Raw genomic sequence first — 16,812 nt, 5'->3', positions numbered from 1 at the left:
CCGACAAGTGCCGCCCAACGTGGGACCTGAAAACGGGGGAAAATAGCAAGGACCCACCGCGAGACGAGTGCACTCGAGATGGGCCAAAGAAGCCGTGGGCGGTGAAGGTGAGTACGCAGGAGTTTTTGTAAATATAGAAACTGAAAGAGAAAATATAATGGGCCAAGGAAATAGTCGACTGCTATTTGTACATACGCTTAAGAATATGCTTAGAGTTAGAGGAACTAAAGTAGGACAGCAAGAGTTAATGAAGTTTTTGCAATTTAGAAGAAGTTTGTCCCTGGTTTCCTGAGGGACAATTGATTTAGAGACATGGTTAAGAGTGGGTAAAAAGTTACAGGATTACTATGATGACCACGGACCTACTAAGGTTCCGGCAGATACTTTTGGGCTTTGGACTTTGATTAGAGATTCTTTAGACCCTAGGCATGAAAGAGATCAGATTAAAGAACAAATGTCACCTGTACTTAAAACAGAAAGTGTTCATGAGTATGACGAATCTGAGGCTGCTCGGGTTGTGCCTTCTGCTCCTCTGATGCCTCCCCCTCCTTTCGACTCCATTTTTACTGATGATGGGGAGGAGGCCGCTAGATATTATTCGCCTGATGAAAATTCAGCTCCACTTGTAGCTATTGGAGGCGTTGCCCAACCCGCAGTACCAGATAACATTCGTAGAGAAATAGATCAGCTTGAGCGCCAACTTAAGCAACTTACTGTGCAAATAAACAGGAAACAGGGAGGCGATAAACTGCTGCAACTACCTCCTATGGACACTCAGAGTAAAAATCTGACTCCAGAGGATTTTTCGCATCCTCTACATCCCACAGTTATAGCTGGTGTGGACCCTCCTCCAGTGAAATTTAAGGGCTTAAATTCTGAAGGACAACTTATACCTGCACTTAAGGTCCCTTATTCTGAGACTGGCTTACAGAAGGGGCTTAGAATAGCTGCAGCTAATGGAGACAATATCGGAGATTTTAAAATGGCTTTTCCAGTAATAGATCAGCATGATCAACAAGGGCAAAGCACCAGGGGACATGAGCCTTTACCTTTTAAGGTATTAAAAGAATTGAAAACAGCTTGTGCTCAATATGGAGCTACCGCTCCGTTTACCTTGGCTCAGGTGGAAGGACTTACGGCTTCTGCCCTGACGCCTTGGGATTGGAGAATTGTGGCAAGAGCTTGCTTACCCGGTGGGGATTTTTTATTATGGGATACTTCTTTTAGAGAGCATTGTGAAAGGACTGCTAAATTAAACAAGGGAGCCAATAACGGAATTACTTACGATATGCTTGCTGGTGAAGGTCCATATAAAGAAAATGTAAACCAATTAACTTATCCTGCTGGCGCTTATGCCCAGATCAATACTGCAGCTAAAGAAGCTTGGAAATCCCTACCTTGTAGTAACAGAAAGACTGAAGAATTATCTAAGATTAGGCAAGGACCTGATGAGCCTTTTCAAGATTTTGTTGATAGATTGTTGAATGCAGCAGGTCGGCTTATCAGTGATCCCGAGGCCGAAACTATTCTAGTAAAAATATTAGCATATGAGAATGCTAATTCTGCTTGTCAGGCCGCAATTAGACCTTTTAAAAGGAAAGGGGATCTTAAAGATTACATCCGACTTTGCTCGGACATTGGGCCCTCTTATACCCAAGGAATAGCCATTGCTGCAGCACTGCAAGGAAAATCTATTAAGCAAGTATTAACAGATCCTGTACTAATATGGGGGCGAGGGCATGTTTGTGTTTTTCCGCAGGGAGCTGACGGAGCACGCTGGTTGCCTGAACGACTAGTGCAGCATGCCGAAAATGAACATCGAGATTATTCTTCTGATGGGAATACTGATTAATCCAACAGCTTATGCTGCAGTGCATTGGGCTTACATCCCAGATCCTCCGGTACTACATCCAACTGTTTGGTCTGGGCCACAGATCCAGGTTTTTTCTAATAACTCTAAACTTTTAGGATTGCCATTAGCCATGGAACAGCAATCAGCAATAGGACTACCTATTTGTTTTCTATTCAATTCTACTTCCCAACCTGGGTGTTTGAATATCACGGAGCAGCCTTAGCATAAGAAAGGAGGAGCTGTTATGCTTGGGGCTCCTGATGGCGAAGCTGTAAGCAACAATGATACAATTCCGTTTGAACTTTGTCACTCGAAGAGACATGTACAAAAAGATTCAGTATGGTGGCATCGTTGTCATCAAGAGAATGTCACTTTGTACCTAGTAACAGGATTTAATGAAACTGTTTGGGACTTCTCTCGGCCTTATAACACTGAGACTGCTTTATCTGCTGGACTCTGGAAAACAAGCTCTGGCGCTTGGCAGACTCATATTTGGAAACTGGCTGCCGGACTTGTGTTAATAATTGTCAGCTGTCTAATTGTGTTACTCCTGCTAACACGTCGGTTCTCATGCTTAGACGACCGCCATTTATAATGGTTCCTGTTAACCTTAAAGGCCCTTGGTTTGATGAATATGGGTTACAGGTTTTAAAAGAGATTAACATGGCATTAGGAAGATCTAAAAGGGCTGTGGCTGTTGTTGTGGCAGGTATTCTTGCAGCCTTAAAAGAAGCTCCCGAACTACAAATAAATACTGATCAAACAGTGCAAGAATTTATAAAGGGTTTAAAAGGTTTAGTCCCTACTTGGGGACCATTTACTCATTTATTAGGATTTGTTATCTTTCTAGCCTGTTTCGTGTTAGTCATCTTGTGTTTATTGCCATATCTGTTGAAATGCACAATACAAGCAGTGCGAGATGTTGGTTCCGAGATACATGCAATAAAGTTAAGAAATAAAAATACCCCAGTATAGTGGCTGGTAGTCAAAGACGGGTAAGGACTTCTTGGAAACTGGACAACCTAAGACAGGGCATGTATGATGGAATACATGTTCCAATGACGGGTAAGCTCCATGTTTCGCAAGAAGCCACCTAAGACAGGCACAGTCTACTATAAAGTAAAAAAGGGGGAATTGTAGGGAGCTAAAGCTCCCCAAATTCAAAAGAGTGCATGGATTGTCTCCGGAGGCCTGCTTGCATAAAAAAGAAAAGGCTGGTTCTGTGGAATTCCAGGAAGAAGAAGATTAAGTATAGCCTAAGGGAGTGTCGAAGGGAGTGTCAAAGGAAGTGTCAATTGTACCTGGATCTTCAGGATGTTACTTTTATTATGTTATTTTGGGATACACAAAGGAACAGATTGTGTTTAAAAGAAGGATAAGAAATAAACTCGGAGAGACAGTTGTGAGATCTGTTCTCCCTCCTGCACCCTGTCTGTTTTCTCTTTTTTCTCAGTCCCCGCTCCCCCATTCAGGTACCTAGTTTGACTTGGTCGGCTGATTTCCGACACTTATGTGTCTGTATATGCGTGTTTTTATATATATATCATATATATATAAACTTTCAAAGGATAAAGAATAATTAATTACCTAAGGTAAGCTCTGGGAAATGAAATAGGTGAGGAATATCAACTGTCACTTCTCATTTTATAGCCTTATGAATTATTTGATATTTTTATGATATGTACTTCAGTGATAATTTTTTTAATTTATTGGGGTGACATTGGTTAACAAAATTACATAATTTTCAAGAGTACAATTAAATAATACGTCACATGTAAATTGCATTGTGTGTTCACCACCCAATGTTGAATTTTCTTCCATCACCATATATTTGACCCCTTTTACTTTTACCTACCTCTCTCCACACCCTTTCCCTCTGGTAACCACTAAACTGTTTTCTGTGTCTACAAGTTTTTGTTTGTTTGTCATGTTCATTTGTTGCTTTTGTCTTTATATCCTACATGTAAGCAAAATCATATGGTTCTCAACTTTTACTGATTTATTTCGCTTAGCATGATAATCTCAAGATTCATCCACATTGTCACAAATAGCAGTATTTCATCTTTTCTTATGGTTGGGTACATGTACCACATCTTCTTTAACCAATCATCTATTGGAGGGTACTTCAGTTGTTTCCATGTCTTGGCCACCATGAATAATGCTGCAGTGAACACCGGGGTGACTATATCTTTACAGATGTTTTCAAATTTTGGAGGTAGAAACCCAGAAGAGGGATTGCTGGGTCATATGGCAATTCCATTCTTAATTTTTTTAGGAACCTCCATACTGTTTTCCATAGTGGCTGTACCAATTTACATTCCTACCAGCAGTGTATGAGGGTTCTTTTCCCCCCAGAAATTCTCCAGCTCTGGTTACCTGTCTTATTGATAACAGCCATTCTAATAGGTGTGAGGTGGTATCTCATTGTGGTTTGGATTTGCATTTCCCTAATAGCTACTGAAGTTGAATATCTTTTCATATGTCTGTTAGCTGTTTGTATGTCTTCTTGGGAGAAGTGTCTGTTCAGGTCCTCTGCCCATTTTTAAATTGGATTGTTTGTTCTTTTATTGTTGAGTGGTAAGAGTTCTTTATATATTTTGGATATTAGCCCCTTATCAGAAGTGTCATTTGCAAATATCTTCTCCCATTTGTTGGCTGCCTCTTTGTTTTGTTGATGGTTTCTTTTGCTATGCAGAAGCTTTTTAGTTTTATATAGTCTCATTCATTTATTTTTGCTTTTACTTCTCTTGCCTTTGAGGTCAAATTCATAAAATCCTCTCCAAATCCAAGGTCTATGAGTTAAGTACCTACATTTTCTTCCATGCAATTTACTGTTTCAGGTCAATTTACTGTTTGGGTCTTTGATCCATTTTAAGTTAATTTTGGTTTATAGTGGCAGACAGGACTCTAGTTTCATTATTTTGCATGTGGCTTTCCAATTTTCCCAGCACCATTTATAAAGAGGCTTTTTTTCTATTGTATGTTTTTGGCTTCTTTGTGGGAAATTATTTGCCCACATATATGTAGGTTTATTTCTGGGTTCTCAATTCAGTTCCATTGGTCTGTGTGTCTGGTTTTCTGTCACCATGCTGTTTTTATTACTGTCGCTTTGCAGTATAATTTGAAGTCAGGCAGTGTGATACCTGCAAACTTGTTCTTTAAATGGTAGAATTCACTAGTGAAGCCATCTGGTCCTGGACTTTTTCTTTTGAGAGGTTTTTGATGATTGTTTCAATTTTCTTACTGTTGATTGTTTTTTTATTGTCTCAAATTATCCCTATTTATGCTCTGAGTTCATTTCTGAGTTGCAGTACCTATTGTCTTCTCTTTTTAAAATGTTTTTACTTCCTTTAACCACTATGTAATATTTAAGTGTATAATATCCTATTCTGAGGAAGGGTTGCAATTTCCTGTTTCTGTCTGTTAGTCATCTTACTCATAGTTTTATATCTTTTTGTTTTTGTTTCAGGTAGAATAACCCCCTGCATTATTTCCTGTAATTGCAGGTCTTGTGGTTGAAAATTTCCTCATCTTCAGTATGTCTGAAAAGGTCTTTATTTCTCCTTTGTATCTAAAGAATAACTTTGTGTCTACGGCCATGCTACCCTGAACAAGCCCGATCCTGTCTGATTTCTGAAGCTAAGCAGGGTCGGGCCGGGTTAGTACTTGGATGGGAGACCAACTAGGAAGACCAGGTGCTGTAGGTGTAAAAAATAAAAATAAGAGATTGTAAACTGACAAGGTCCTTGCAATCTGTGAGGTCAACCAAGGGTTGTCTCACCTAATAAAATAAATAATAACTTTGTTGGATATACTATTCTTGGCTGGTAATTTCTCTCTTTCAATAGTTGGAATATTTGATTCCACTCCCTCCTAGCTTGTAGAGTCTTTGCTGAAAAGTCTGATGATAATCTAAAGAGTTTTCCTTCATAGCTTATAGTCTTCTTTTCCCTGGCTGCCTTGAGAATTCTTTGTCATTAGTTTTTGACAATTTCAATATAACATGCCTTGGAAAAGGCCTTCTTGGATTGAGAGAATTAGCTGTTCTGTTTGCTTCTTGGTTTCAAGCATCCAGTTCTTTCCACAAGTTTCAGAAGTTCTTGTTGACTGTTTGAATAGGCTCTGTATATCCTCCTCGCTCTGTTCTTCTTTTGGTACACACATTATTATTATATTGCTCTTTCTGATGGGGTCAGATAGCTCTTGGGCTTTTTTTTTTTTTTTTTTTTACTCTCAAGTCTCTCTCTTCTTCCATCTGCGTCATTTCCAAATTTCTGTCTTCAATATCACTAATTTTTTCCCCCATCTGGTCAGCTCTATTTCCTAAGTTTGCTATTTCATTCTTCACCTCTTTTAATGAGTTCTTCATCTCCAGAAAATGCATTTAGTTCTTTTTTAAAGTTTCAATCTCTCTGGTAAAGTATTCCTTTAATTCATTGATTTTATTTCTGTGTTCATTAAATTGTCTGAGTTTTCTTGCCTCTCATTTTTTTTCAGAACTGCAATCTTGAATTCTCTGTCATTTAAATCACATATTTCTATATCTTTAAGTGTGTTTTCTGGAGATTTTTCATTTTTTTTTCTGAGCTGCCTTGTTATCTCGGTTGTTCATGGTATTTGATGAATTATTTCTCCACCTAGTTATTTAAGGGAATGAACTCTGCTTTTTAAAAATTTTTATTATTATTAAGAGTGAAAGTGAAATCTCTTTAGCAGGTTGCTAAGAAGGGGTTTTTCTGTTGTTTTCCAGTGGGGGATGCCTGCACCACCAGGCCTCCCGGATCTCTGCTGGGTAACAAAAATGCCCTTTACTCCTGGGGAGGTGTGTGTCTCCTCAGTGACCAAGTCACCTTGATTTCAGGACTCCCGTGGGAGAATATGGTGGGTGATGGGGTTTTGAGCTCCTGAAGTCCCAGTGCTGCCCCAGTGGCCAGATTCAGTGTTGTGCTGCTGAGGTGTACCAGGTGCCTCCACTAGGATCATTATCCATGCATGGAGGTGGGGTAGGTTGGGAGAGGGTGCTGGTGTACCTGTGACTTTGTTTTCAGTAATGGTGGCTGTCAGGCCTCAGCTGCTCTGCCTCTGTATCTCCACCCCTGTCACTAGGGCCAGCTGCAGTGTACGTCTACAGCTCAGAAGCTGTCTCCTCAGTTCTTGGCTGCAGACTCCCTGCTCTGTAGCCTGACACTTTTGCTGCAGTTTTCCTTGGGGCCCACCACTAGCTCTGGGAGAGTGAGGGGAGGTGAGCTTTGGAGGGTAGGGGAAGGTGGTCAGGTTCTATGACTCTGTTTTCTGCCTGGCAATGGCAGCTGCTAGAACACAGCAATCATACCTCTGTATTCTGCTTCGCCCTAATCACTGGGTTCTGCCATAGTGTATGCTGATCATTCAGGCAGGAATACTTGGGGCTACAGAGAGTACACACCACAAACTAACTTCTCCCCTCTCCCCAAGTCCTGCAGGGAGCTCCGAGCTGGCTTCACAGCACCCATCTCTGCTCCTCTCCCTTTCCTTCTCCCTTGCTCACCTGATTTGCCCACTTTCAGATGCTTTGATGCAGAGATCTCTCAGAAGTGTCTGTCAGGCTGGGAATCTTACATTGGATTATAGCTGTTCAATTTGTAGTCTCAAGGGGAGGAATCAAAGGGACCCCTCACACCACCATGCTTCTCACAAGTTACCTAATAATTTTTTAAAAATTTTCGGATCACCTGGGCATTTTCTTATGTCAGAAATGGAAATAGTTGAGAGAAACTATGCAAGATGTACCCTCTTGCTTTCCACTCTTCCACTCCTCCACAACCCCTCTTGCAAATCCATGAAGAAATTAACAGCGAAAGTTCAAGGTGGCTCTAAGGAACTCATAGCACGGATAATTTCAAGTATGCAATAGTAGCCTCTAAAATAGTGAAAGACTGTTTTGGGAGCTGTCACCCAGCCTTAAGGGGTCACTAGGTATTAGAGCTACTGTTTAGACCCCCTGGCATATAGCCTTCATTTTTAGCAACTCGCTAAAACTGCAACTTTAGCATCAGTGATTTCTGACTGTCAAAAGTAATCTTAGTAACTCAGGCTATATTGACTTCTCCTTAGCATGTGAATCTATTAGCCATCACGTCCTTCATTCCCACTTAGATATCCCAGAGGTATTTTTGACTTTACCTTTTCCTTATCCTTATAATTCCTTCACTCATCTAGGTCTATGATCATCCTTTGAATATTTCTAGCATCTACTCCTTTGTATATAATTTTGTCCTAATTCTGGTTCTGGTCCTTATAACCTCATGCCTACAATAACACAGAAGCCTCTTCACAGTTCTCCTACTTCCAGTCTTCCATCTCTTAAATGTAAACTTCGCAAGGACAGGGACTTAGTTCATGTTTACTAAACTCTGTGTACAGCTTTATCTTATGCTCCTGGACAATGCCCAGCACATAGTAGTAGTTCAATAAATATATGCTAAATGAATATATATGCTAAATGAATATATATGCTGAATTATATGCTGAATGAATGCAACAAATGACTGCCAGATTAATCTTAATTATTTCCCTGTTCAAAACATTCAATGAAATGCCTATGCCTATAGAATATCCTACCATTCAAGCCATTCTACAATCTAACCAACGCACCTTTAAACTCAGCAACCTGATATCCTCATAATCCCTTCATACTCAATCTAGATGTTTACATTTATAATAATATCCTTGCTTACACTGTTCCTCTGCCTGGAATATTCTCCTCTTTCTTGCTACATTTGAAATCTCACTAATCCTTTAAGGTCCAGCTATTACACTGCCTCCGCATGGCAACCTTTCCAAACAACTCTGGTTCTTCCTTATAGAGCATTTATTACCTATAGTGCTCATTTGATGATTTATTATGTGTGCCCTTGCGAAAATCTTTTATTGCTATCTTACTCTGAAAATAAATTTTCCACATGCGTGTCCTGCCTTCTAACTAGATTTTAAATAAATTGGTGGCAGAAATTTTTATTCTATTAAAAATAATTTTCAAACAGGTAATACATAAAGTATAAAAAATGAAAAGCAAAGAAGGATTTAAAGAGAAAATTAAGTCTCTTTCCCACCCAATTCTCTACCTGGAGGCAACACTGCTACTAGTTTCTTGTAAATTCTTCCAGAAATAAGCTATGCATATACAAGCAAGTATACATATATAATCTTTTGTAGAAAACATAAATGGTAGCATACCAAATACATTAAACAGCAAGTACTCAATAAATGTTTGTGGGTGAATGGATAAACTTTTCTATTCTTTGTTTTTTAAGTTAATATCTTAAGTTAATATATCTTAGATTTCTTTTCATAGGAAACTGCTTTATTTTTCTATAGCTGCATCCTATACCATTGTACGGATGTACCATAGTTTATTTGACCGATATTCTCTTAACAGACTTTGACATTATTTATAATCTTTTGTCTCAGGAATAATGTTGCAATTTTTAAAAAAATGAATATACTTCTTCAGACATATATTTACCATGCTGAGACAAGAAATTCCTAAACAAGGGCTTGCTGGACAATGATCTGCATTTGATAAATAATGTCAGCTTGCCCTCCATAGAGGTTGCAACCAGTTATTCTTCCCCAATAATTGATGACTGTTTCCCTGTATCCCTGCAAACACATTGCCAAAGTTCAAAAAGTTTGATAATAAAATTTGGTGGGTTAAAAATAAAATTTTTAAATAAAATTTATTTTAAAATAAAATTTTGTTATTCTTACTCTGAGTAAGGTTGAGCAAATTTTTCATGTTTAAATCTTTCTTTCTCCATAAACTTTATTATTTTTGATCATTTTAAAAATTCAGTTATTCACTTTGCTCTTATTTATTTGTAAAAGTTTTATATATTGCCATACCTAGCCTTCTGTCTATTGTATACATTATGAATTTTTCTCCAGTTTGTAGTTTTTTTTCTAATATTGTTTATGTGGTGTTTCATGTGGTATTTTTTATTTTTATGTAGTCAAATTTATTGATTTTTCTTTCAATAGCTTCTGAGTTTTTTCTCATACTTAGGCCTATTCCACACCAAGACTACTAATTTTTTCCTGTTTTTTACAAACTTTCATAGTCACATTTAATATTTAAATATTTGACTGACTTGAAATTTATTTTTAAAAAATAAGGGTAGAAAGCCAACTTAGTCTTTTCCAAAATACCGTTTATTAATCAGTGTTTTCTCCAATGATATGAAATAGCACTTTTATCCCATACCACATTCCCAAATGAATTGGATCTATTTTGATTCTCTAAGTTCTATCAATCAGTCTATGTTATCCATAAGCCAGCCATCCATGTTATTAAGTAGCTATAAAATGTGCATATTTGAAAAGATGGTTTCCTCTTTCCTTTTTTATAATTTTCTTGACTGTTCACATATTTTCCTAGATAAACTTTAGAATTAGTTTTTGCACTCCCTAAAACAGACAAACAAAATCCTAGTAGAATTTATTAGGGTTCTTTTAAATGTACAAACTGCTATTGGGAGAGCTGACATTCACATAATATTTAATCGTTGCATCCAAGAATATGGGATGTAGTTCATTTATTAAAGCTTACCTCCGTGTTCCTCAGTAGCATGCTAAAATTTCTTCAATAATTTATCTTGAACATTTCTTTTAAAGTTTATGGCTAGGCATTTTTTGCTTTTCTGATTGCTAATGTAGATGATCTTTTCTTCCTTCAAAGTTTCTAAAGGATTATAGAAGGCTACTAATTTTAGGATATTAATTTTATATCTACTAACCTTTACTGTTTATAATAATTTTTAGTGATTCCCTTGGATTTTCTGAACATACATGCAAATCGGAAATTAATGATTTTTATCTTCTTTTAAATTTCTCTATGAATTATTTCTTTCATTTACTTAAGTGCATTATTTACATCTTTATCTGGGTCCTGATATTAATAGGAATGCTTATAATTTTTCCCTACTAATCATCATGTTGGCTTTTGAGTTGAAATACATATATTTTATCTTGTTATATTAAGGAAGTATCCATCTAATCCTACACTATTAAGAATTAAAAAAAATTTTTTTAGTCAGGTAGGACTTTTTATCCTCTCAATGCCTATACTGTCTCAAATATCATTAAATTTTGAACAACAATAAAAATAATACTGTTAAGAAATGACCATTTTATTTCAATTTATGTCCTCATCAAAAACACAAATGAGGATTTGTTACTATTTCATAAGAGATCTACTTCTTACCTAAAATATGGCCAGTGGGACAATAGCAATTTCCTTCTGCAGTTAAACCACCAGGGCAAGAAATGCAGTTCCAGCCATCTTTGGTAACACCTTTCTAAATTAAAAAATAAAAAATAAATACACACACTCACACACACACATATGTATGTATTCTCCTTCTTATTCAACTTTCTCCTTCTTAATTGATCATGTAAGTCCAAAAAGCCATAATACTGTATAATTTGCAGTTGATATTCATATAAATACACATATGAGCCACATAAAAATTCCCTGGATAGCCAATTTGTGCTTATATTCCAAAATTAAGATATACATTATAACTATGTATCAACTACTATTAACTGTGGGCAACAGTCCTTTCTGCCTCTTGATTTTCAGTTCAAATAAGTCTTTACTTTCATAATTAATAATATCATTCAGTTTTCCATTTACAAAGATAAAACAAAATTCAACAGGATTTAATAAATAGCCAGTTAACAGTTTAATATTACCTGTTTTAAAGTAATTATTCTAATTTTTAAAAATTCAAATACACTAGCTTTTTAAAATTAAGTTGTGATTCAAATGGGTGAATGTTATAGTATATAAATGATATGTAAACAAAGTTGTTAAAATTAAATTGTAAGTATATTTCCTTCTATCCATTAATAGTGTGTACTAGTAAAGGTTTTTGATAAAATACCTTTTCTTAAATCATACTATATGATTTAGGAAAACCTGGGGCAAAAATACAATAATTGTATTACTAACATGGATGTAAACAAAATTAATAGAGAACTATGGCAATAACGAAATAATACTACAAATTAAATTTTGGTTGAAAAACTGGATATAGAGATATATATCCTATATTTGACAGCACATTTACATAGGACTATTTAAAAATTGTTATCTTAGTAATGTCACTGAAAAACAAATCTACTTGGTATCACTTCATATTGGTGGCTATTTTATCATAGGTTATTCAGCTAGGATCAATATTTCCAAAAATATAAAATAAGTATCAAAATGACCATCAAACCCGTATTAGCCATAAAGTAGGACAACTAGAAACTTTGTATTAAATTCCCAGATTCAATGCTTTTCTAATACAGATAATGAGAAGAAACATTACTATAAAATCAGAACTGCCACACAGAGACTCCTAATTATTCAAAATGATTGAAATGTATTTCTGTTAATTAAGAATCATCATATACTAAAACTATTAATTTACTAATTTTCCGAAAGTTATGATGAAATGAAATGACTAAAAAAACAGCGACAGATATTTTTAAACCTATTTAGCAATGCAACTGGCATTTCATGAACTTATCACACCTTACATATCATTATGAATATTAATTATTATATAAAACTGTTGACACACAGGTCTAAAGCACTTAATCTGTACCAGTCAGAGGATACGCACATCCCAAATTGCTCTATAGATGTATGTATCAATCATGTTTTTCTTTATAACTGAGTTACTCTATGAGGAAAAATAAAGAAACAAATATTTATTGCTTTGTGGGTTTTTTGGATTTCAGATTTTAAAAAGTAAAGCAATACATTCCTGTTTTTTCCAAGTTTCCATAAAATTTCACTGATCTCTCAAAATTTACTCTAGTAAAAACAAAGCTTAAAATTTTTTTTAATTTGTGAGAAAATATTAGAGTACAGCATTAAATTATGGTTTAAAAAATAAATACATTTAATATTTTACTTGTTACGGTAAAATCATTTAAAGATAAATATGCCATACCATGTTTTCTGGGCACTTTTTACAAATAGTATCAGGTCCTCCATTATTAGAGATCATCTGAAATCCTGGTATACACACACATGAAGTTCCTAAAAAGAAGAGAGTCAATTTTGATCGTGGTAAATAATAATAAAACTCCAAGACAGGAAAACTTTTCATCATTCTTAAGATCTAGAGAAGCAATATAGTAGTTAGGAGCAGGATTCTGGAGCCAGTACTGCCTGGGTTCAATTCCACAAACATACTTCTTGGGTTCTAGATTCTGCTACTTAGCTGCGTGACCGTGAGCAAGTTACTAAACTTTTCTGTGGTCTGGCTTCCACTTTGGTAAAATGAGGGGAAAGTACCTACCTCATAGGGTTAGTATGAGTATTAAATAAGTTTTACATGTAATGATCTTAGAATGTGTGTGGCACACACTAGGTATTGTGTTTGCTACCATTTTAAGTGCAAGCATAACTAAACTGTCAAATTATTTAAATAGGAAACTAATGATCAAGTTATTAACTGTTATGAGAAAGTTTACATTTCTATTTCACTCAACCATACACATATATTCAATTAACGTAAATTTACTTTGTCAAAACAAAACCTTATTGGGAAAGTTATATTGATTCAAATAAATCATATTCCTGTTTTCACAGATAATAAATATTATAAGATAATCAATATTCAATATGCTGGATACATTAGAACAACATTCTCTAAGGAAGCATGAAATGGAAAATAACATGCAGAGGAATTTATGCAGAATGCATATGAAATCTAGGTTCATTATTATGAAACTAACACCATACATTCTAGCCTATGAAATTCTTTCTCATTCTTATTTCCTCAACTGAGGAGCTTGAACTGTCCTATATGATGACTTAAATGAGGATATGTCAAATTTGAAGATGGGGGAAAGTTTATACAATGAGTGACTAAATCAGGATTAAAAACATCTTAGACTTTGGAAAATGGGAAAAGTCTTATTCTAAGCAGTTTCAGTGAGACCTAGGACCAAATGATGGATGTTTCAACAACAAAAATTTAAGATTAATCTAAAGAGAGTTTAAGGACAATTAGAAATGTTAAATAATAAAAAGGACAAGTCCTAAGGAAATCTATGATATTACTGACACATCTTATAGTGGAAATACATAGGTAGAGACTGAGGGCAAAGATACACAATTTCTTCCAGGCCCCAATTTAACTGACAAAAAAGGACATTACAACCTCGCTGGACTTCAATTTCCTTATCCGTAAAATAAGACTGGACCTGCTCAAGGTTAAAGTACCTTCAGGCTCTAAGTTTCTGGGATTTGTAAATAAAAATAAAGGGCTATCAGAGTTTACAAGCGCTAATCTGCATTCCTTCCACGACCTGTCCTGTCACCTGCTCCTCTGCACCTCGGATTACTTCTCTATTTTTTCTGCTTTGGATAGGCAGCTTCCTAGGTGCTGGGTAAAAGACTCCTCAGCTGAGCAGTGAGGGACTGGCGCCGAGCAATTAATTACTGGCAACAGCTCATGGGGTAGCGGACACGGGGTTCCCCAACCTCATTAGAGTGTAAACTCCAATCCTCCGACGAAATCCTTTTAGGTGTTAGCAGTTAACTTTCCTGATATATTCTTCCCGCAGACGAAAAGGCGTTTCAGCGACGCCGGAGGCTGGACACAGTACCAACGCAGGCGGGTTACTTGGGCCAGGGCCCACCCCAAATCATCTCACCTCGGGCGTCCTGCCTCTGGTTGACTCCACACCGGACACAGGAGAGCGCGGAGATGTCGAAATACTGGTGGTGGCCGCACATCACCGGCTGCTGGAAAGGTAAGGAGAAGGTCTGGGCCTGTGAGAAGCCAGGGAGGACCAACAGCAGAAAAACAGTCACAGCCACATTCGAAAAGATGAACCGAGCCGCCATTGCCACCCCAACGCCACTGCCGCCGTTACTATGGTGCTGACGCTGGTGGTCGCGCAGTCTCCGGCGTCCCGTCAGCCTCTGCGGCGACTCAGAGCCAATGAGACAACTGGCTTGAGGTTCCGGAAGTGTCTAACAACTGTTTAGTTGCTAGGTTACCAAAGCCGCGGAAAAGAGTGGATTAAAAGCAAACTAACCCTGGAACCTGGCAGGCGCAACTCGATACTTAAAACATTTGCTTCAAAATTCTAGGATGCGACCCATTAGCAGGACGTGAAATCAACTAGGAGATCTGGAAATAAAATACCACAGGAAAGAAAATATCAGATTGTATCGCACAAATTAAGAGTAAGCATGGTTTCCACACAATTTCCGCACAATTTCCGTAAGCCAGTCACGAGGTTCTCGTGAGATATCAGCTGCTTCAGTACCAAGCGCTGGTGTCTGGCAGGGCCACTGTGAGACCAAGAGACAGTCTTTCCTTGCCGCCGGGATAATCAAGAGAAAAGGTCGGACCTTTGAGCACACATGGAGATAGTGAGGGTCCAGACGCAAAGCATCGACTATGGCCTGAAACGCCATAAGGAACTTAGTGATTTGGCCCGTGACCCTGCAGTACAATGTTCTGCAGGTCCAATTGGGTATATGTTTCATTGGCAAGCCACAATTACAGGGCCTAATGACGACCAATGTTGAGGTGGTGTATTCTTTTTGACATTTCATTTTCCTACAGACTACCCCTTCAAACCACCTAAGGTTGATTGTATTTATAACAAGACTTCATCAAAATATTAATAGTAATGGCAGTATTTGTCTCAATATTCTAAGGTTACAGTGGTCTCCTGCTTTAACTATTTCTAAAGTTCTTTTATCCATTTGTTCACTGCTATGTGATCCAAACCCAGATGACCCCCTAGTACCAGAGATCGCACCAATCTGTAAAACAGTCAGAGATAACTACAGCAGAATATCTTGGGAATGAACTCAGAAGAATGCCATGTAATGCCACCTTGAAGTCATAACTTGCATTATAGAATACACTTTAAATTACTGTTCTTTTTATTTATTTTATTTATTTTATTTTTGATTTTTTTATCTGGCTGCTCTCCTATCACAACTCATCTTTTTAAATTTTATTTTCGTTTACCTCCATTCATTCACATGCTCACCTGAGAAGACTTAAATTCTTCCAGTTTTTAGAAACTGTAAAGTAGTAACAAGAGAACAGTTGCCCAAGATTCAGAATTTTTTAAAAAAACGGGCACATGTATTACGTGGCCAGTGTATTCACTCTAACTTGGTTATGAGACTAAAACCATCCCTTACTGCTCTAACATACTGAAGAAATCATCTGTGGAAATGGGAGATGGATGTGTAGCTGTCACATCAAAGGAAGCAGCATTATTTTAATAACATCTATTCTTGTTTAAGCCTTCTACTGTTAGAGATCTGAGGTTACATTATACATATATATATAATGTTCTTGTTCTACAGGTAATGGAAATTGGAAGTCAAACACCCTTTGTATTCCAAAATAGGGTCTCCAATATACTATAATCTTCATTTAAATTGTTAGGAGCCTTGGAGCTATTCATTAATCTATCTTCCAATACATTGTTTAATACAGCACTGAATAAATGATGCAAGTTGTCAATAGATGAGTGATCAACTAATAGTTCTGCTAGTAATTGATTTATTTTTCTTCAATAAAGTTGTATAAACCAATGAATTAGCTGCCTGGATTAATCAGTATGAGAAACAATCTTGTAAATGCCTAGTTGTTTTGCGCAAATACTGTTGAGATTTGCTTTATTGTTTGATGTCAAATGACAATGTAAAGTTCAAAAGAGTGAATATTTTACCATGTACATTTAAAAGTGCTAAATCTGTTACAGGTTGACACATTGACCTGATTTATGCAGAATTAATAAGCTATTATCATCAGAACCAATTTAATAGGTCATAAAAGAAAATTTTATTTCTTAATATTTAAGTCTCACTTCTGTTATTATTGTATTTTGTATTTTTGATTGTTGTATTTTTGTCCCCACCCCCCGTAAAATCACCTGGC

The 16,812-nt window shown here is 36.7% G+C and overlaps 1 protein-coding gene and 2 pseudogenes across 1 annotated transcript in view; 2 read left to right on the top strand and 1 right to left on the bottom strand.

The window, feature by feature from the left end:
• Window positions 1–14,801, bottom strand: part of TMEM67 (transmembrane protein 67) — a 52,172-nt gene extending 37,371 nt beyond the window's left edge. Inside the window, exons 1-3 of the mRNA XM_006906811.3 lie at window positions 14,552–14,801; window positions 12,838–12,926; window positions 11,094–11,187 (exon numbers count right to left, since the gene is read on the bottom strand). Of these exons, the coding sequence (XP_006906873.1) occupies window positions 11,094–11,187; window positions 12,838–12,926; window positions 14,552–14,744 (376 nt within the window). The 5' untranslated portion in view covers window positions 14,745–14,801. The remainder of the gene's footprint in view (window positions 1–11,093; window positions 11,188–12,837; window positions 12,927–14,551) is intronic.
• On the top strand, window positions 5,441–5,559 carry LOC112475515 (annotated as a pseudogene).
• A 150-nt stretch (window positions 14,802–14,951) lies between the features above and the next one.
• On the top strand, window positions 14,952–15,744 carry LOC102890388 (annotated as a pseudogene).
• The last annotated feature ends 1,068 nt before the right edge of the window (window positions 15,745–16,812 follow it).

The sequence above is a fragment of the Pteropus alecto genome, unplaced genomic scaffold (assembly GCF_000325575.1).
Source record: "Pteropus alecto unplaced genomic scaffold, ASM32557v1 scaffold51, whole genome shotgun sequence".
Lineage (NCBI taxonomy): Eukaryota > Metazoa > Chordata > Mammalia > Chiroptera > Pteropodidae > Pteropus > Pteropus alecto.
The sequence above is the reverse complement of the archived record's forward strand: the minus strand, read 5'-3'. Positions and strand labels throughout refer to the sequence as shown.